Source organism: Pipra filicauda, unplaced genomic scaffold, assembly GCF_003945595.2.
Source record: "Pipra filicauda isolate LSUMZ 115617 unplaced genomic scaffold, ASM394559v2 scaffold13_size5146498_pilon, whole genome shotgun sequence".
Taxonomy (NCBI): Eukaryota; Metazoa; Chordata; class Aves; order Passeriformes; family Pipridae; genus Pipra; species Pipra filicauda.
In genome coordinates this window covers 4,999,677-5,021,933 of record NW_024103874.1, presented here as the reverse complement: position 1 = coordinate 5,021,933, position 22,257 = coordinate 4,999,677, and the positions used below count along the sequence as shown (strand labels likewise).

General features: G+C 45.2%; 1 protein-coding gene across 1 annotated transcript; it reads left to right on the top strand.

The window, feature by feature from the left end:
• The first annotated feature begins 268 nt into the window (after nucleotides 1-268).
• Nucleotides 269-21,570, top strand: CHRNA4 (cholinergic receptor nicotinic alpha 4 subunit). The gene is made up of 6 exons (XM_027710686.2): nucleotides 269-794; nucleotides 2,006-2,157; nucleotides 5,755-5,799; nucleotides 5,891-6,000; nucleotides 14,704-16,084; nucleotides 20,981-21,570. Exons 1-6 carry the CDS (start codon nucleotides 734-736, stop codon nucleotides 21,104-21,106), a joined length of 1,875 nt encoding a protein of 624 aa, XP_027566487.1. The 5' UTR covers nucleotides 269-733; the 3' UTR covers nucleotides 21,107-21,570.
• Nucleotides 21,571-22,257: the final 687 nt, after the last annotated feature.

Sequence of the window (22,257 nt, the reverse complement as noted above, 5' to 3'; positions counted from 1 at the left end):
TGATTTTGAAAAGCAGTTGGACAAGATTAAAGAGACAGCTTTCGTTAATTAAAGACTGTTTGGGCTTCCGGTGCTATGATGATCCCAGCTGGCCCCGTATCCTCCACCTCTGGCTGCAGCTGGGCTTTGCATATCTCCCTCTTTATTTCTCCTGTTAAAAGTTTTCCTCCCTGCAGCCTGTTTGCTGGAACGCAGGGCTTCTCTCCTCCTCCTCCTCCTCCTCCTAAGCAGGAGGTGGGCAGGTCTAACTACATTAAATATACAAACATACTGTGCTCACTCTCTGCTTCAGAGGCATCAGTGGCCCATCAGCATCAAAATCCGAGCACAGGCTGCCCGAAGGGCTGGGGGAAGGCTGAAAGCAGCAGCAGCAGCAGCAGCAACAACAAATAAAGCGAGCAGTCAAAGCGCCCCGTAGGAAAGGGGAGAGGAGCAGCAGGAGAGCCCAGGGAGGTTGGGCATTCCGGACTCTTTACAGGAGCTCTCTGCAGCCCTTGCGCATCACTTGTGAGCGTACGAGCATCAGCGTCCCAGGAAAGAGCATCTTTCCAGGAGCAAGAGCTGGAAATCTCTCAGAAGAGAAAAGGAAAAAAACCAAAGCACCAGCTGTTATCCCTTCCCTGAGGGAGAGAGAGTGAAAGGAGTTTAGGGGAATGAACCTGGAGGATCCAGAGACTCAGAGTGGAAAAGTTGCCCTGACGGGAGACTCTGCGTACTAGAGCTCTGCTCCACGATGGGATTTCTTGTGCCTAAAGGAAATCTCCTCCTCCTGCTGTGTGCCAGCATTTTCCCTGGTAAGTTTGAGAAAGCTTTTCTCCCCTGCTCTGCTCTGTAGCTCTTTTCTCCCTTATTCCTCTCAAAGACACACTGTGGAGACCAGTCCCTGTCAACAAGGAATTTCCCTGACTCCTCCATCCTCCTGCCCCATCATTTCTGGTCCCCTGAACACCAGCCTCTGCTGAACAATGCTTTGCCTTTATTTTCTGCTCCTTGTCTGAAAGGGTTAAAGCCGCGGTGGAAAGGGGACAGGAGGGAAAACCCAGGCAGGGGCTCAACATCCTGCTTCTTGCCAGGGTTTTTCTTCCCTGGGTAAAGTGTGTTAATGTGTCTCGAGGCTACAGCCCCGGCTGCGGAGAGCACAGCCAGCGCTCAGCTAATGCTTCCCTTTGTATAATCCAGGGCAGCTAAAGACTAAGTAGAAGCCATATTCCACGAGGGACGTGGGGAGAGCCCCCGGCTCCCTCTCCCCGCTGTCTGCTACAGCCGGCACAGGAGCGCAGCTCCTCCGACAGCCCCTGCGTGAAACGTGGCTTCAATTTTTAATAACCAACAGGCACCTCCGACAGTTCCTGTAGCCTACGTGCAGGGTCAGGGCTGCTCCTTGCAGCCTCCAACTTTTAAAGTTGTGCCCGAGGAAAACTGCAGTCTTGTTATCCAACCTGTGCTCTCCCCTGTCCTCCTCCTTCCCCCTTAGTTTTTGTGAAATTACATCTATGAAGGTTAAAGAGCTGAATTTCAGTCTCCTTTTTTTTTTTTTTCTGATGCATTTGGTGCCAGTTTTAATGTATAAATATGATCCAACCCCCCTATCTCCCAGCAAGAGGCTGCTTTTTCCTTTTAGGCTTGCCTTTCTAGTGTCACTCTTTCCTGCTTGCAGACTTCAGTGCTAGAAACTTGCCATAAAGTGACCATAAAAATTAGATTCAGGGAAGAATGGCCCATGTAGTGTTTTCCAAATGTGGTATTATTGGTGGCCATGCTGTGTACAGACCAGTCCTGCTCTGCAATAGAAACCCAACATTAGGAGTTGGCCACTGTGGGTGAACAGAGTGAGAAATACACGGAGATGTATAGCAGGATGTCAAGTCACCCGGGTGATATCATGTGTCCCCATGTGCCCGTTGCTGGGGTTTGCCACAGTTTCCCCCCCAGAGAAGGCTCCAGCTGTGCCAGCCCTTGGAGCTGCAGGTGTTTTATGCTGCTGTGCCCCGTTCCTTCCCCGCAGCCTTCGGCCATGTGGAGACCCGAGCCCACGCGGAGGAGCGGCTCCTGAAGAAACTCTTCTCTGGTTATAACAAGTGGTCCCGTCCCGTGGCCAACATTTCGGACGTGGTCATTGTCCGCTTTGGCTTGTCCATCGCCCAGCTCATCGACGTGGTGAGTACAACCCGTTGGTTTTGTGTGACAAGAGGCCCAGAGTAGCCAGGCTGGGGCTTGGGGAGAGGCTCCTGGTGCATGTGGGTTTTACTGGCTGATCCAGAGTTGGGTTGGGAAGACTTTGCTCTCAGCAGAAAATAGTGATTGTGCAGCCAGCTCTGCTGAAAGAAGGCATGACTCATGTGAGTAGCTGGTCATCAAAGTGGATCCTTTATTCTTCATTTACTATATCCTAAATTCCTTATCAAAACCCATGGGACTGATTACAGCAGAGCAGAGGAGCAATTGGCATAAATGCCAGAGAATTCTGGCTAAGGAGAAGATTAAATACCTCACTTGGAATTTGAGCCATAATTACTAATTTACACCAGCTAATAGGAACAGCGCTTTGCGTACCTTGGGAAGAGACCTTGCTGAAGAACTTTCTGCAAATTGAAGTTTTGAGGGCTTTTAGCTAATCTGGCAGATATTAATGAGAAAATTGTTTCTGAGTGTTTGCTCAAAAAGAAGTTACACGTGTGCAAACTGCATGTGCTCTGTACAGAATGACGTGGTCTGCAAGCAGACTGATGTGCACTGAAATGGTATTTAAGGGATTATTCTGTCACAGTATGTTGAGGTCAAGTGTTGGATCCACAGGACATCCCTGCAGGGCTGCAGATGTCAGGCACAGTCACAGGCTTTACAGCCTGTGCAGATTTTGTTCCCACATGCTTCTCCTTCCTGTCTCTGTTTGCACCTGGCACTTCCCAGGACAGCGTGTTTGGGCACCTGCACGTTTCTTGAGCAAGTTCAGCCTGTCTTTCAGAGAATCACAGAACAGTTTGGGTTGGAAGGGACCTTTAAAGGTCATCTAGTCCAAACCCCTTATTTTTCAGAGGAGGAGGCTCCCTGACATTTTTTACTGTATTGATGTGGCAGAATAAAAGAAGTGATAATGCCCCATCCCTGGAAGTGTTCAAGGTCAGGTTAGACAGGGCTTGGAGCAACTTGGTCTAGTGGAAGGTGTCCCTGCCCATGGCAGGGGGTAGAATGAGATGAGTTTTAAAGTCTCGTCCAGCACAAACCATTCTGTGATTTCTACGATAAAGGAAAATATAATGAGACTTCAAGACATTACTTCTGTGGGACAATCATAACAGATGACTCTCCACACCATGACATATTTTGAGATCACAGTTTTGAGATGCAACAGACACCGAGCCAAGGTGTTGCAGGAGGTGGGGAATCAAAGACACCAGTTGCTGGTGAGTTGCATCTCCTTGGGCAGAAGCCATCAACGTTCAGCTTTGCAGCACAGAAATGGTCTTCCATTCCCCTCCTCACTCTTACATCAGCCTGAGGGATCCAGGGTTGTTTGCAGTTGCTAATGTGGAAGTGGTACAGTTCTCATCTGAATAATTGATAAGACTAAAGATGAGACATTAGTGACTGTGGAAGCATGAAAGAGATTTTCCATTATGCAGCTGCTGAATTGTGGAAGGGGGGGATCGATACACCTGCTCCATAGTGCCTTCCCAGTTTACTTAAGAAGAATTAATCTTCTTAAAATCATGTCAGTGGTTAGAAGTGCAACTCAGAGGCAGATCTGTGCTGAGGCCTGTGGGCATGGCTGGAGGAGAAGTCTCAGCCTCTCCTGCTCCAGGCTGTGTGGTTGGGACTGGTGACACCCCTGCCACCACTGCGGCACTTCAGCTGTGTCTCTCCCTTCCCGACAGTGACAGTTTTGGTGCAAACCCTGCTGCAGTTGTTAGACCCAACGTTCAGCTCCCATAGACAAGGAGTCTGAAAGAGAAATCAGAGCTGTATTCAAACCCCAGCTCCTGCTGACAAAAGCTGGGGGCAGGGGAACAGAAATCAATGGGGAACTTGACATCCCTGCATGTCCTTACCTCACCCTGGCGTGCTGAGGGTTTTCTGAGCCCAAAAATAAGTGGTGAGGGATCAAGCATGTCCCCAGGAGCAGCCACCGAGAGGCACACTTGGAATCCTAAGCCTGTTTCTCTGCAGGACCTCACCTGCCGTGTTCACCTTGAGAAAAGGGGCCAGGCAGTGCAATACCCCCCTGGCTGCAGAGTCACTGCTGTTCTCCAGGCTGGCTCTGTGAGGAGCAGACAGCTGTGCTGGTGGCACTTGGTCATCAGCACATTGCAAACCCCCCTCCTGAGATAAACCCATGGGACTGGAGTCATGCTGCACTCAGGTCAGCAGGATGGCAGAGCCTCAGGTGTGATGGGCAGGAACTTCCACCAAGGGTGGTTCCAGAGAGAAAAATTTCAAAAAAGGACAGCACCTGAGAGGCTGGGGCTGTGGTGGAGACCCTCAGGTGCTTGAACTGCAAAGTGGTAAGAGAAGCAGATGTTCAAGGATCGGTCCAGTCCAGGGTGTGCAGCCTCCTCCAGTGGCATTCCTCATCTCCCGTCAGCACCCAAGGAAGTAGCTGGATATTTTGTCTTCCTTTGTTGCTCATTGGAGTGGTTTTTATGTTTCTCCTTCCTCCATGTCTCTGTGGTTCCTAACCCCCAGGAGAGTATCTCTGATCAGGTTTTACACTTGGTGCACCACAGCAGTGAGGGGGCTCAGGAAGGAGGAGGCACAGCTACTCCCAAACCTCCTGGTACTTAATGTTCACAATCAATCCTGTACTGCCACAAGAGCAAGGTTAATGATGAGCAGTTTGCTTCCAAATGAGCCCTGCCAATTCAGCTGGGTTTGATGCCAACCAAAGAAGGAGAGAAAAGAAATAAACACACAAATAAGCTCTGAGCTCCGGTGTGACACTTCAATCAGAGCAGCACTGGGCTCTGCCCTGGGTAAGTCATCTCAGTTACTTACAGAAATGTTGTAACAAACACAAAAGGCAAGCAGCAAGCAGTAATTAACTCTCCTACAGTGCTACCAGCATTATATCTGCCCTATATTTTTTAAATATATATATGTACAGTCATACCTTTCCATACTATTTCTAGTTAGGGTCAGGAAAAAAATCTACCTGTTGGGAGAATGGGAATACACCAGGCTGTCCAAGTGTTCCATGTCAGCAGAGCAGCTTGGATTTATTCAGAAAACCCAATCCATATGCTCTCCTTCATCTATTTGGTAATAGGAAAAACGCTGCTGAGCTTCTTGTTTCCAGAGCTGTGTTCATGGCTAACATTTCACAGGAGAAGTACTGAACACCACTTGCAGATGAAGCTGAGCATTGTAATCCACCACACGTGTGAGCAAGGGTGTATATATCCAGAACTCCCTTCCTTCAGTACACAGGTCAAAGCCAGGCTGTGGAGGTTTCTCCTCTACCTGGCATCATTGTCCTGGGCTGAATCCATCAGCACTGAGGAAAATCCCAACAAATTCCAGTCCATCTGCTCACAGGATTGCTTAGGTGCAGGCTCAGCTGTTTGGTGGTATCAGGCAGCTGTGCCCTGTCCCATGTCAAATGACAGAAACATCTGCTTTTTATTTCCAGGATGGAACTTACATTTATTGCAGAGGTGATTTGTAATTACAGAAATGATGTACAATTAAGAGAAATTTAATGAGTCCTTCGGGCTGCTTTGTCTGCTTCCATAACCAATATCTGATCTTGCATTTCAGGATGAGAAAAATCAAATGATGACCACGAATGTGTGGGTGAAGCAGGTGGGTGCGACCAAATATGTATTTTTCCCGTGTTCCATTTCAGTTTTGCGACTGAACTCTCACAGCTTTGTAACCACCTCATTTTTGGCAGGAGTGGCACGACTACAAGCTGCGCTGGGACCCCCAAGAATACGAAAATGTCACATCCATCCGAATCCCCTCGGAGCTCATCTGGAGGCCAGATATTGTCCTTTACAACAAGTGAGTGTGGGCCCCGTGGCCGGAGGGCAAACCCATCCTTGCAAATTTTCTCTGTTCGTGGTGTTAAAATGCTTCTTGCAATTTTTTCTCTTTAATTTTGTCCTTTGTGGTTGGATTTCACGCAGATTCTATAATATCTGTCCCAGACGTGCCTTAAATGATGTGGCTGACATTCATTGCAAGAGCTTTGCTCTCCTAATGATCCTTTCTCTGGGCAGTGAGTTTTGTTGGGGGATGCCAGGTATTGTTTTCTCTTCACATGTCAGATGCACAATTGAGCTGGATTTGAGCTTTCAGTCCTCTTAGATTTCATTTCACCCAGGAGCTCTCCCCTAATTCATCACCATCAACTGGAAAAGCCAATTACTGAGGATGGGCTTAAATAAGGAAAATATGCTGAAACGTGTCAGGTTTGTATGTCTACAAATAGCAGTGTCAGGTCAGCCAAATACCATTCTAGAATGATTCATTCTAGAATGAAACAGGTATTTGTTCCTTATCTCAGATGATTGGAACCTCTCTCTTGTATGGACACTTCTTAGGGAGCAGGTGATGGTTTTCTTTCTTTCCTTTGGAGCCTGTTGATATTCTTAGAGAGATTGCCCAAGTGCCAAGACTGTTTTCTCCTAGGCTTATTATACCACAGCTCTCCAGTCTCCTAGGATGTTGGATATACCAATTTCCCACCCCAGCACAGGCTCTAGAGAAAACACTGCAGGCATCAAACAAAAACATCTTAGTATGTGGCTTACACTCAGAGAAAACACTCACAGCAGCAGCCAGGCTTGTTTTTAATAAACAGTTGCCTGGTTCTAGCTTGATACGATTTTGCTTCTGTTTAAAAAAAAAAAAAAATGGCTGAAGCAGGAATCTGCCCAGGGAATTTTGAGCTCTGGAGACTACAGGAACTGTTATCTTTCCCATTAGCTCGTTTCTCATCCTCAGTGGTGTGGAGTGATTGCAAACCTCTGGGAAACCACTGTATCCCCACTCAACGCCTTTCAGAGATGAGCCCAATGGAAATGACTAATTCATAGGCACTTGGACCTTCCTGCCTTACAGGGACACACTCTGAGCATGAATATTGTATTACAAATGCCTCACACTGCAGCCAAGAAAGGTGTTCACAGCTTCCACTGGAAAAAAAAATTGAATGTCCTTGTCATTCTCACTGCTTAATTAATGACATTGGCAAGAATTATTATTTCTGGAGCTTCTGGTGGTTGTTGTGGTGGACCATGGTGCCAAAGGAAATAGCATGGCACAAATCTCCATGGGCCCTTTGTGCTTCAAACCATTCATTTGCTGGATGGTGCCCAAGAGCCTGATGTGTCATCTCTGCTTCTGCTCCCTTGGCTCACCAGGCTCATCACAGTTGATGAGCATGGGCCATGCAAGGAGGGGCCTAGAAATGAAGAATCATAGAATGCTAGAATGGTTTGAGCTGAAAGAGATCTTAAAAATCACCTAATTCCAAACACCTGCCACGAACAGGGACCTCTTCCACTAGGCCAGGATGCTCCAAGCCCCATCCAGCCCGGCCTTGAATGCTCTCAGGGATGGTGAGGCCTCCAGAAGGAGACCTTGGTATCCTTTTGTGTTTTGGGCATTTTGGGACTTCATGCTGAAGGCATCCCCCAGAGGTCCATGGGCACTCAGACCTCCAAGCTGGGTACCCCCTACATGCTCTGCCCCTCTGCTCTGTTCTAGTTCACTGTCACTTGAGCATCATCAGGGACTCCAGGGAGCCCTGGAGTCACAGCAGCTACTTCAGAATGTCCTTCTTACCCTCTCCTGGGGCACAAGCCTTTCAGCCTTGCCCACCTCATTGCTCTGACTTGCAGGAGGTTGGGCAGGTAGCAAATCTAACTGTACTGGGGACCTGCTGCCACAAAGGGGAGTTCTAGTGCCCCAGCTACCCAAATCCAAGCTGCTTCTCTCCCTTCATCCATACTTATCATTAATAATCATGCCTTCCTCTGTTGGTTGTCATGAGTCTATCATGTATTTTTAATTGGTTCCTTTATCCATGAATTAAACATGGATGTAGACACCATCCATTAGCCAGTCAGTAATGGTTTTCCATTAATTCTATACCTCTTTACAGCTATATTTCCCCGTGCTCTTTCATACAGCCTTATGTGAACTGTTTTCTGCCCTGGGATGTACTTCTCTCTTCTACCTAACTTCCTACCAAACACATCTGGAGCTGCAGTCAATATCTTAGTTGCACTGCTGTGTCAGGTTTCACATTTTTAGGGATTGCAGGACAATACATGCAAGGCAAAACCTGTAGCATGATGGGACACCAAGATGAGGCTCTTCTGCACGACAGCTCACCAGCTGCATTGCCAGCCAGGGCTTCTCCTTGGGGGCATAGAAATGATAGTGACTGCTCCTGGGTGATGCTAACAAGGATTCCATCTTATATTTTACATGCATATATAGTTTAGAGGGAATTTAACATAGATGCACGGAATTCTGGGTCTCTAAGAGTAAGAGAATGTGCAAAGGAACTTTGGTGGAGGAGAGCAAGTGGCCACGTTGGCCTTTTGCACTCTTCAGGCCTTTTAACATGACCTAATTAATGCTTGCCACCAGAAGTATGGTATTTCTGTTTGGGGTGGAATCCTTTGGAAAAGAGACGTTCTGGGCAGGAGATTATACAAATGCCCCTTCTGTTTTTATTTTGTGTTATATATATAAATGGTAGAATTTAAATTGATTTCAGATTTACATCGTTAAGGAAACCTAACCCCTTGCGGTGAGGTTATTCTCATATCTTGGCTCATTATTGTTGAAAACCCTCCATTTACCCACTCCAGAGGCCCAAATTAAATCAGTAAACTCAGTTGATTTGGCCTAGAGAGTATATGTAGTTGTCAACACTCATAAGGAATCTAAAACCAAATTAATATCCTACAGGGAAATTAATATGCTGCTGAATTTTCAGGCTTGATGAGATAAGTTCCAAGACTCTGTAAATAGTTTCTGCTAGATGTGACATAACATATGCATAACAGAGGAATATGAGTTCATGGTGAAGTGACAAAGCCTCCTCTTTGCCAAGAAAACTGGCTGTTCCTTATCTGAGGTTGTAAAGGCTCTTCAGGCACCACCAAATCATTTATAAATGAATTATCTAATCCTCTGCATTGATTTATTTTCCCATTCATTAATAGATGTGAAGAACATTTTATTTTTTTTTAACATATTTAAAGTAAAAAATAAAAATATATATATTTTTCTCTAAAAAGGTAATAAGCTCTTGGGGTTGCATTTTTTTTTTTTTTTGCTTCTTTACCAGTGTTTGAGTCCTTTGGCCACTGTGCAACATAGGAGCTCCAGAGCAGAAACCCCTGAAAGTGCAGGTTTGCATCCAGGTGCTCCAGCTGCTAAAGGCTGCCCAGGAAAATCCAAGACATGTCCTTGAGATTAATGGATGGGCAGGGAACTTGAAATGTGAGCTTCACTGCCTGTTTTTCCACTGTATATTTGTGGTAGCATCATAGCATTTGTCTTCTCTAGCCTGATTGTAAAACCTGGGAACGTTGAGAATTCTAAAGTCCTCGGTATTTTCTGGTGTTAAGTGTTCCAGAAAATAATCCCTGCCTTAGACTCCACGGTCACAAAAAGTAAAATAAAATAAAATAAAATAAAAGATCTGACGTGAAGGGAAATCAAACACAAATTTCTATAATTAGGAGTAGGAAATATCTTGAGGAATTCACCCAGTGGTAAAATGGACACAAAGGATTACTGGGCTGGGTTAGATGACCATCTGGCAGGCAGCTTTTGAAAACCATGAGAAAGCAAAGAGTCCTTTTGAACTGTACTGCAGCAGCTTGTTCTTTTGAACTATTCTGTGATGTTTGCAACCAGTTTTATTTCTAGAATAACGCTGGTTTCATGACTCATCCAAAGCTCTTTGGAGGAGAAATACCAAAAGATGCCCCAGTCTAACCTTTAAAATATTGGAAACATTCTTGACATTTTTCTTTGTGTGTGCTGGCACAGATCTCATCATTGTGCACCAGATTGCACTTAACTTACAATAGGCCAAAAATCACTACTTCACACTTCAGCTTCCCTGATTCTTCTGGGAGTTCCAGTGACTGTAATTCTGGAGAGGGATTATATCTTTAGATGCTTTGAGGTTTTCTGCCAAGCACTATCCAGTAATACAGGAACTGAGGCAAAGAAATCTATAGGAGGGATCTCTCTCCTGGGATGTTGCTGTGTTCCCATCCAAGGGCTTCTCCTACCACTATGCTGGGGACAGAGCTGGAGTTTTGCCTTCAAAGTGCTGACAAGGATCTTTGGCAAAGGGAAGAATTGGAGCAAACTGCACCAATTCAGCACTGTTGGAGCCTTCTGAGAGACTTGTGCTCGTTCCATGGGCGTAGCACAGCCGTTTCTGAGACAGATGCCTATTTTGCTGAGGGACAATCAAAGTATTGGTTATCACCAGTTTCTAAATGTCTAAATCAAGCAAAAGCTGGGATGTGACCCAAAGAAGTAACATCAGTGACAGACACTTCCATCTGTGTACCCAAATTGTTTTTTATCCAATTTACCAAGACCTTGGATATATTTAAAACCCAACCAGATGAGATCCTGATCCTCTTGTAGCTGATCCTGCTTTGGGCAGGGAGCTTGAACAAGACAATTCCAGAAGTCCCTTCCAACCTGTGCATTTGTAGTTATAACTTTGGTAGCAGAAAACAATGTTTTCTGGCTTACCTTTGGAGACAATTTTAATCAGAATATTACAGAAATGTCTCTTCAGTGTGTACTGAAAGGGTGCTGAGTACATTCTTTACAGGGGTCTTAAAACCACAATTTTTCTTGGCTCCTGCTAGTTGATGAAAAATGCTTTAAATGAGGATATTCTACTTTATCCATATATGTATATTGCTAATTTTCAGGCTTTTAAAGCTCTGTTTGGATTTAAATTTTATCATCAGAAATTAAAATAAATGTGTGCCTCATTTACATGCATTCTGAAAACGTTTAATTTTGTGAGATGATGTATCTCCCAACTACAGGAAAATAGAAACTGACACACACACGAAAAAGAAAAATTCTCCATTAGCAGAGCTTTTTAATGAAACATGGATGATGGCTGCCAGTAAAACAATGCCATCCTTGAACCCTTATAAACTTAGGAGATTTAGCAGAGCAGCCTTTATTCTCAAAATGAGAAATCAAAGGCTGCAGCACACAGCACAGCTTTTTCCTTGGGAGAAAAATAAGCAACTTTCTTTCTTGCCATGCAGTGTTGTATTTGGCACAAAAATGTGAGAGCTCCAGTACTTTATTACTGATATATTTTTAAAGCTGTCAGGTCAGAGTAATCAGGAGAGCCTGACTATCTTAGTTCTCCAGATCTTGTGATGTTTACCTTGCACTCATGCCTTCTTCCAAATGGTTTTTCATGACAACTGTCACAACAGAGTGGTCTCGACTGAACGAGATGAAAATGTGCTACTGCTATAAAGGAATGGCTTCAGATTTTCTCTGTCCCGCTATATCAGGTCTCCCACCTTCCTGCCTAAGGAAATATTCACATTTGCAGTCAGGGCTGTCGGCACAGGAATGGGTCTTCCCACAGCAAAGCTGTCCCCAAGGAAACAGGGTTTCCCCAGTCTCGTAACTGCAGACTCTGTTTGCAGTTGGTTGTCTCACCTTTATACCCTGAAGGAGACTGAGAAAAGACTTTGGAAGACTGTCAACAGCCAGGTGACCCTGTTTGCTCCCTCTCTCATGTGGGGAGAAGCAGAATGAAAGTCTCACCCGGGATGAAAGCATCTCTCTGGGCTCGCACCCGGGAGAGCATCTCTGCAGGTTCCCCCTCACCGGCAGGGTGCCAGCAGGAGTAGCTTCCAGTCCAGTAAACATATGTTTGAAGGTCCAATGTGGGTGGTAAGCTTGGGGAAGGAGGCAAAAATATATACATGCATGAAGGGTTAAGATAGCTGAGAACACTGCCTTTGCATGACACAGCTGACTGGAATACAGTCTATGTACACAGCACGGCTAATTTACCCTGCTTACAAGTTCCTCTGCGTTGAACTGCAATGAGAAGTTCAAACACACCCAGTAGAGTCAGGAAATACTTCACAGCCCTGTTAGGTTGGTGAAGCAGGAGGATCCCGGGGTGTTTTATGGCTCCTAAAAGTCAATAGCTGACTAAATCTAAGAAGCTGTTCTGCTGCTGGTTTCGCTCCTGCCTTGGCAATGCAGGCAAGACCCAGCCTGGAAGGCAGTACCAGTGTAATTTGTAATAACTTGTGAGCCAAAGAGGACCCAGGATGAGGCTGGGTTTTTTAGGCAAGCAATAAACAAATACATTCCTCATCAAACATGCAGATCATTTACAGAAATAATTGACATACAAACCTGCAGCACCACACTAGTTCCATCTACACTTGCAGAAGAGGTATGTGGCTGGTCACACAGAGGCTGCAAAACTGCCAGGCAAGGGGACTAAAACACAATTACATGAATTAATATGATTCCTGGATGACCTTTTAAGAAGAGTTTCGTGCCCTTTTCCAACAGTTTGCCAAGGAAAAATGCACACCTCTGTTGTTTCCCCAGCCACTTACACATTGTTCTACCTGAGAAGTGAACCACTAGTGGATGCTCATAATCCCTTTTCTGTAATAAGATCCAATTATAAACATTGTTCTATTAATGAGCGATTTAATCATGCCTCAGAGATATCATTAAATGCAGAATTGGATTCCATATTCCTATAGAGATTTAGAAAGAAAACCACTGAGAAGAGCAAACTCTGGACTGTCACTTGCTGTGCATGTTTCATGTCTCAATCTGGCTTTACAGTGCAGGCAAAACCCAGGAGGAAAAAAAAAAAGAAAAAGAGGTGGTTTTCATCCAAAGCACATGTTCTCAGGGTGTAAATTAAATTTAGGAAAGAAGAGGTAAGAAAGGAGCTGGGTGGATTGTACAATGGTATTTCTCAGGTTTATTTGCTTTGGAGTAACTCACGGTGCTGCTTTTCCCTTAATCCCTTTGAGACAATCTGGGTTTATACATAGTTTTTGCTTTCCTTTTAAAAAAAAATAAAAATAAAAGGCATTTTCGATCTTCAGAAATAATCCAGTTTAGAGATAAAAAAAGCACTAGGTCCTCTTGTGTCCTTTTGTTTTTGTAAAATCTGCCACAAAGCACAAAGACTTTCCATTAGAGAAACAAAGAAGAGTTTAGTAAAACCACACACGAATGTTGAGTTTATTTTTTTCCATTCATTCAACCAACCTAGAAAACTATCTCAAGAGAAAGAGGTCTGGGCTGTGATCATGGGGACTGGGGGCATGTTCTACCTCTGCCCAGATACCACATTGACCAAGCAGCTCAGTGAGGGCCAGACCCTGCCACTATTTCCCAAAATGAGCCATACTACACCAGGCTCATTTTTAGGATGTTTCACAGAGCAAGAAGGAATATGTGATGCAAGCTATGATGCACTGGAACAGTTTGCTCAGAGAAATTTTGATTACCCATACCTGGAAGTGTTCCAGGCCGAGCTGATGGGGTTTGGAGCAACCTGGTCTAGTGGAAGGTGTCCCTGCCCATGACAGGGAGTTGAAACCATATGGTATTTAAGGTCCTTTCCAACCCGAATAATTCCATGATTGTCTGATTGTATGAAATGTCAAAAAGTCCTTTTTCACCCTTTTGCATATGAATGAATTGGTGTTCTCCTAAAGAAATGAATTTAGGGAAGTTCCTCTGCGTTCTGCAGCTTAAGGAACTGATCCTGCCAGATCATTCCTATGTTGTTCATCTTGCTATTGGTGAGAAGTAGCAGAGGTGAGACCCCTGCACACCCTGTCACTGTATGGCTGCTGTCAGGGCACATCTGGGTACTGAAGCAGCAGAGCAGGGCCAAGGGATTTTGCCAACTGCTGGGAAAGCAGCTGCAGGCTGGGCCAGCTCCTGCAGGAAGGGCTGGGCAGGAGCAGAGAGCTTTCTGTCTATATCAGCCTGAATAATTCATCTCAAGTTTTTAGCAGAAGCTCTCTTCCCCTGCTCAGCTTCCCCTTTGTCTGGCAGAGCTGCTGTTTGTGACTCAACTTCTTCCTCCAAAAGCCTGGAAAATGGCTTTCTGATACAAAATCCTGGGCTGTTATCTATTTATCCTGTACTGCCACACAGAACCTGACTGAGAGTCCCTGTAAGAAGACACCATAAAAGACAGTTCTCTTCCTGACTGGGAAATCAAGAGATTGACTTCCATTATTCCTATTAATAGGATGCTCTTGCTGGTTTTCATGTAAGAGACCGAACGATTACCCAACATTGTTTCATTTTTAGCAGCTGTCACAATTAATTCTGCAGAACTCACAGCTACACTGCCTGAGAGTGCTTCCTCCCAGCCCTCTAAAGCAAACTCAGCCCATTCCAGGGCACTTAAAACTTGTGCACAATCACCTCAAAGAACTGACTTATGCCAGGTGAAGGCTGACACTGCATGGAAATTCAGGGCTTGTATAAGCCAACAGAGTTCACAATCCACTGGATGGAGCAGATGGGTCCAGTGTTTGCACACAATGTGCTTCTTGAATCTCTCTCAGTGTATTTTTGGCAGCCAGGCACTAAATATCCTATTTCTTTAGCAGAGTTGACACGTCCTAGAGAAGTCTCAGTCTTTTTTGATCTTCCATCTCTCCCCAGTGCTGACGGTGACTTTGCAGTCACCCACCTGACCAAGGCTCACCTCTTCTATGATGGGAGAATTAAATGGATGCCACCTGCTATATATAAGAGCTCCTGCAGCATCGATGTCACCTTCTTCCCCTTTGACCAGCAAAACTGCACCATGAAGTTTGGCTCCTGGACCTATGACAAAGCCAAGATAGACTTGGTGAGCATGCACAGTCATGTGGACCAGCTGGACTACTGGGAGAGCGGGGAATGGGTCATCATCAACGCCGTGGGCAATTACAACAGCAAGAAATATGAATGCTGCACAGAGATCTACCCTGATATAACTTACTCCTTCATTATCCGGAGGCTGCCACTGTTCTACACCATCAATCTGATCATCCCCTGCCTGCTGATCTCCTGCCTGACTGTCCTGGTCTTCTACCTGCCCTCCGAGTGTGGAGAGAAGATAACCTTGTGCATCTCCGTGCTGCTGTCTCTGACTGTGTTCCTGCTGCTCATCACAGAGATCATCCCATCTACCTCCTTGGTCATCCCTCTGATTGGGGAGTATCTTCTCTTCACCATGATATTTGTTACCCTGTCTATCATCATCACTGTCTTTGTGCTCAACGTGCACCATCGTTCCCCACGTACCCACACGATGCCTGACTGGGTAAGGAGGGTCTTCCTTGACGTAGTCCCGCGTATCCTTTTCATGAGACGCCCCTCCACAGTGAAAGACAATTGCAAGAAGCTCATTGAATCCATGCACAAAATAACCAACGCACCGAGGCTTTGGTCCGAGATCGACGTGGAGCCCAACTTCACTACCTCATCTTCCCCCAGCCCCCAGAGTAATGAGCCTTCACCCACATCTTCCTTCTGTGCCCACCTCGAGGACCCAGCCAAGCCTCAGCCTATCTGCAAGTCACCTTCTGGGCAGTACTCCGTGCTGCACCCAGAGCCTGTACAGGTGACCTGCTCATCTCCACAACCCTCATGCCACCCCCTGAGTGACACCCAGGCCACCTCTGTCTTGAAAGGCAGATCACTGAGTGTTCAGCAGATGTACAGTCCCAACAAAGCAGAGGAGGGGAGTATCCGCTGCAGGTCCCGGAGCATCCAGTACTGCTACCTGCAGGAGGACTCTTCCCAGACCAATGGCCAATCCACTGGCTCTCCAGCATCCCAGCGGTGCCACCTAAATGAGGAGCAGCCCCAGCACAAGCCCCCTCAGTGCAAGTGTAAATGCAAAAAGGGGGAGGCAGCTGGCATACCGGCCCAAGGGAGCAAGATTCACGGCGCCAAAGAGCAACACCTCGTGCTGATGTCCCCAGCCCTGAAGCTGGCAGTGGAAGGGGTTCACTACATTGCAGATCACCTGCGAGCAGAGGATGCTGATTTCTCAGTAAGTATGCCAACTTAGTCTGCTCTCCTTTAGCAACCCAAAAATTATCTGCTAGGGAAGCCCCACCAAACCTTAAGGCTATACAGAGCATGTAAGTGCTGATGTAGACTCAGCCATCCCTGATATTGTGGCTTTTGGACTCACTGGCCACTGCAGACACAGCTGGAGACGTCCTTGGGGTCTGGGCCAAGAGGGCAGCACAACCAGACCGTGCTCAGGGCTGCTCTAGGACAATGGATTCTCCAGCAGAAAACAGGAATAAAGTTGTTGTTAGGTAGGGAGGAAGCAAGTAAGGTTGTGAAAGAGACCCAAAACGCAATCATCTGGTGGGAAGAGAGACTTATTCTTTACAGAAAAGCCTCTGACAGACAGGGAACTCACACTCTCTGTTTTTTATTAAGCATTGACTTTGACTATGGAGCCGAGGAAAGTGAATTCCCCAAACAGGTTGTGGATGTGGGAAGCACGTAGTAGCATGGGGATATTGCAGGGTGTGATTCCTCATTAGTGGACTTCCGCTGGAGCAGTGCAGGGAGGTGGGTGGACAGACAGATTCCACGCTTACTCTGTGAGGGTAAATATGGCTACAAATAGAGGAAGGAAATAGAGACTGAAAGAATCTCTTTCAACGGAGATAGTGATGCACATAACAAATGCCACATTCTTTCACACCTCCTGTAGCTCTTTCCTGCAATACTATGGATGCAGCGTGCTAGGAATGATGGCCATAATGAAGGAAGGCACAAGATAACCTGAAATTAGTCATGTTATTAATGGAAAGTCTTACCTAGCTTTTTCTAGACAGATCCATAAGCAAAAGTTACTTCTTAGTTGTGCCTACAGTTTAAATTTCTCAAGATTCAGAATCAGTGCAAGTCACAGTGCTTTTATACAAGACTTCCTGGGCATGAAAAGTGTCTTTTATTTGCACTTTTCACAGCACTGAGCACTTAGAAGCAGCAACAAAATGTTGAATACTACTGTCCTCTTTGATACCATAGTTAAAGGCTTCTGTTCTTTAATGTATTTCACTTCACAACATCCCTTTGAGGAAATAACTGTTTATTCCTCATGTTGAGGACTGACAGCCAAAATACAGAGATGAAGTGACCTGTTCAAGGTCACAGAACAAATCTGTGGCAGAGATGGGCTGTGAATCCTCATCTTTATTAGTTGACAGCCCAAAACTCTTTGCCAGGCTAGAGCACTTCACAAGCACATTAGGAGTGCAGGAATTAAACTCTGCTCTCTCCCTCTGGCAATAACCACAAGTAAACCCAGGGATGGCAGCTGAGTTTAACTCACTCTTTTCCCCATGGTGCAAATGAAAGAATATTACACCAATAATACTTCCCATTTCAACTGATTCTCTCTGCTGAGCTGGTTGGTATCATCAGGAACTGAGTCAATTAACATCTTGAGTTCCTTCCTTTTAATTCTTTAAAATGAAAACAGTCTTCAGAAGCCATGAATTTTCTTCTGCTACTCTTCCCTCTTGAAATGATTATCCTGAGGAAAAGCAATTTAGAGCACTAAACATCAAAAGCAGAAGAAAAGGAGCACTTTTGAGCCTTTGGTCTCTGACCCAACCTCCTGCCAGCCTGTGAGCAAAGGCACCAAGAAATCATCCAGCAATGAGCTGTGGGCAGGTCTGTGGGCTCCTCTTGGGGAGTCTGGAGCACTGGTGTTCCTGGGGGTGACCTTTTGCTGCTTTTGCACAACAGTTGTTGTTGGCACAGTAGGCAGAGTTTGGGTTTTCAGATCTGGGGGAATAATGCTGACCTCAGTCTGAGGCTATACTATTTTCTCTTTCTGGATCCAAGAGGTATCAAGTGGGAAGGCACATTTTTTTTCTCCAGGTGTAAATGAAAAAGAAGAGGGAAAACCAGTTTTCTGGAATTGAAATATACTGTGAGGAGCAGAACTCATCGAATAAAATGAGAATTTATTGGGGAAAAAATCAGTGCTCGGGAGTTTGCTTTCATCATAAAATCAAATTGTGGCATTTCTTCATGGAAGTCTTCCATAAATCTATCAGGAGGCGTTTCTGATAAAACTGCTGAGACACAGCTTGCTGTCTCATGGGCAATATTTCCACAGACATGCACCTTCCCAGAACAAGAACAGAGCTTCTTTTGAAGTTTTTTTTCTAAAGCTCCATTGCCATAGGGGCAGCGCTTCTAAATTAAAAGTAAATAGTTCATTTAATTAAGTGCTTCAGCGAAGACAAAATGGGAAATGCAAAAGGCAGTTGTTTGTTACAAAAAGATATCTGCAAACAATACAAGCACAGTGGGACACTGGGGAAAACGCAAGGCGGAATTGTCCCAGCAAATGATGGAAATGCCATTAGAAATTAATTACAGACTGAAAAGCAAAACGAGTTGGATGTCACACACGAGCCAAAATAACCAGACACCAACAGCACCATCTGGGAAGCCTTGCTGTCCATGGCTGTGTGTGTCTGTGGAATACTGTAATATGAAGATTTTGAAGACAGCTTAAAAATAAAATGGGAAAGAATAAAGCTGAAGGGGAGGAGACAGAGGATAATCTCACTGGTTTATTTTTAACAAAGTACAATAAAACCACCTGGGACTGCTCTAATCTGTGTTGCAGACTCCAGATCCTGGGGATCAGATGCCACCAAGTCACCTCAATCCTCCACTTAAATCCTGGGGCTCAGACCCTCGAGGAGCTGGACCGGGAAAGAGTTGCAGATTCCCTGACTTTTTGGAAATTTGAGGGTGGGGGAATCAGTTGCCCCTGATTCTTTTCTGAAAATAGTTTTGAGTGAGCTTCTTAAAAACTAATCAAAATGCAGCTCAGGACTTGTGGTGGCAGATGTTGGCAGCTGCAGAGATGTCAGAGGGACGTCTGTGGATCCTGCCCCACGTGAGGTGCTGGACCACAGGGAAATGCTACAGTGCTGGCAGAGCACAAAACACAAAATCCAGATCATTTTTTTTCTTCCTCCTCCTTTTTTTTTTCCATTATCTCTCCATAATTTGCAATTTCACCCTCTGTGCTCTCGGTCTGAAGCTGGATATTGATTTTATAAACTCATCTAATGCACTCCCAGCCATCATTTTCAAGATGGGCTGAGTATTTCTGCATACACCATTACATTTGAAAGCAAATTTCTGTCAAATTTTCAAGTTGTTCCTCTTCTCCCATTTCCCCCTTATTTTCTCAAAGAGAAAATCATCTAGTTTCTTTTCTTTGCATGATCTAGCACTTTTACTAGCCTGAATATCCAAAAAAGCTTATTTTACCAGAGTGGGGCACTATTAACTCAATCCAGCTTTCCAGTTGGACTTCAGATGGTACATTTCAGATTTTCCTTACACATTGGTTATGTCATGAGACACTAAACACGTACATACAGTAATCCAGAGCTTACTTAGCTGCCCTTCTCAAGAGGAATTTTAAGCATCAGAGACTCACTCCAACACTCAGCAAGTGATGAACAGATCAGGTGCAGCAAAGGGGAGTTATTGACTGAGACTGTATCCTGGGGATGACATAACTACTTTTGGTTTCAGTGGTCACTATTTCTTTTACTCTAATTATAGATGGTTGTACTGAGGGCTGTGCAATCATAAAATAACACAATTTTCCCCAAGAAGGTGACAAGATGCAGGATGAACCTCTGTTTGTTTCCTCTACCTATTCAGTAATAAAGGCTGGCTTAACTTGGTGCTGGTTTTAAAAGGAATAAATCTATCCATTGCATGAAAATATTTAACTGATTCTTACACTTTTGGCAACGTTCAGATGCTCCTGAAATTGAAAATGCTTTGTTCAGAGGAAATATGATTTGGTCTCCAGTGCATGCCTCATTTCCCAGTTCACAAAGCTGCTTACTGAGCCAAGGAGCTCAGTAATGCCACTGTACCTGTGGAAGCATCATCTGCTCAAAATGACATTTCATTGATCTTTGGATTGCTTCCTTCAACAAAATGAATTTTTGGCAGCCTTGGCTTTGCTCTGCCTCCTTCTCCTTTCACCACACTCCTGACTTGCTGCACTCACAGCCCCTGAAGAGGTTTGAGCGAGCTCCTGCTGAGATGTTTTCCCTGAAGAGCAAGGCAGCGTGCCAAATTTCAGCCCTCGGGTCTATTAATCACCAAGTGGGAAATTGTAGGAAATTCTAATGGGTACAGTCATATCAAATAAAACTTTGCCATCTGATCAGTCCTCTTCCTTGGAAAGAAATTATTAACAGCAATGTAATAAAAGAGGTTTTCATATTATGTGGTTTCTTAATGAAACAGCCATTTACAATTTCTGCCTGATGGTATTAATAAGTACTAGACCTCCCCAGAGAGGAATTGCTGGAAAATCCTCCCACAGCAAGGCAAAAACGGAGAAAAAGGAGAATGAGGGACACCACTGCTTTTATTTGCTGGTTCATTTTCACTGCTTACTCACCCAAAGCTTTAAATCCCTTTGCAGAAAGAGGTTGGCTTCATTAATCTGTAAGCAAATCTGTTTATGAGCATGGGGAAATGACTTGTTTCTTACCCCTCACCCTCCCCAGCTTGAATCTCATCCTCATTTACACACCCAGTTACAGCTGTTGCTCATGGGAAATGGGATAGTGAGTGTGCAAGTGAGGAGTTTAATTATCCACGAGTGTGTGTCCTCCCTGGGGATCTGTGAACAGGGTTTGTGATTGCACACGCACACCCACAGACCTTCTGGGAATCTGTCTCTCACATCAACAATTCATAGATTAATCTTTGCCATCTTATGGGACCACTAAATGTGAGACCTTTCCCTTCCTATCTCTGGAATTAAACAACAATATCCTTTTTTGGAACAAAGCACTCATAGTTTTCATAAGTTTTGGTCTCAAATAAATGTTAATAATCGGCCTTTCTGTGTTCCCAGGTGAAGGAAGACTGGAAGTACGTTGCAATGGTCATTGACAGGATCTTCCTCTGGATGTTCATCATTGTGTGTTTGCTGGGAACTGTTGGCCTCTTCCTCCCACCGTGGCTGGCAGGAATGATCTAAATACAGGCCCAGAAGGAAGAAAGAATTATCCCACTCTGTGGATTTTAGTTCACCTGGAAGGAGAGGAACAGAGAAACGGAGGAAGCCCTTTGAATAATTCACTGCGTGTCCATGCTTGAGTTGCTCCAGAGCTCTCGGGGAATCCTTTCCGAGGTCGCGTCATTTTGCCAAGACATTTTCATCTCCTCCATCTAATCTAGGGGAAAAGTTCTTATTAAAGTCTGTCCATAGCATGGTGGCATTCATTGGCATATACTCAGCAATGTAAGAACACGAGCTTGTCCCTAAAGCAGCACATAAAGGGGCTTTGCATCCCCAAACCAGCCCCTGGCAATTAGCTCCAGTCGTCCTCAGAGGTCTCGGTGTGCCCTGCCTAGTGATTTTGCCCTGTCAGTCTGAAGTGGTTTCAGGGCTCTGTGTCCCTGTATGAGTCATTTTATAAATAAAGTTCTGGATTTGGGATACCTGTGGAGGATGTGGTCTGTGGTCAGCTGGTGGAAAGGCTGAAATAACTGCTTGGGACCGACAGTGATCATTAGCACAGCAGATGCAGTTTTTACACTGACAGATTTTACTTTGGCCAATGACCTTCAGAAGCTGTGGGGACCAGAGCTGAGTGAGGACCATGCAAATGGAGGGAGGATTTGGGGTTAAGACTGGGACCATGTTAGTAGCACTTTAGTGTACTTTCAAAGGAAATACCCTGGATCCAAGCTGCAAAATAGCAGAGGGACACCTTGAGCTGTAAAACCCTTGGCATAGGTGAGGAAGGTACTTAGAGAATGGGAAGCCTAACAGAAGCTCAGGATGATTTTAGGATAATAAGGAAATAGGGGGAACCCCAAACAGGACACACAGGCTCGGGAATTCAGGATGACACTTTGCAGAAATTACAGGCCTTAAACATGGCCAGTTGTCTCAGCAGCTGTGCTCTTCCCAGCTCTACCCAAGCTAAATCAACCTTTTTGCCCACCTCGTCCTTGCTTTGGGACCTGCAACAAGAAGGCAGGGACAGGCAGCAGCCGCCAGAGAGAGAGGGATTCCAAAGCCCTGTCCTACTGCAGGGTGACATTGGTGCTCAAAGACACAGCTGAGCCAGAGGTGTGGGTGAAAGCCTGGAACACAGAGGGCAAGTGTGGGCTTCACCTGCC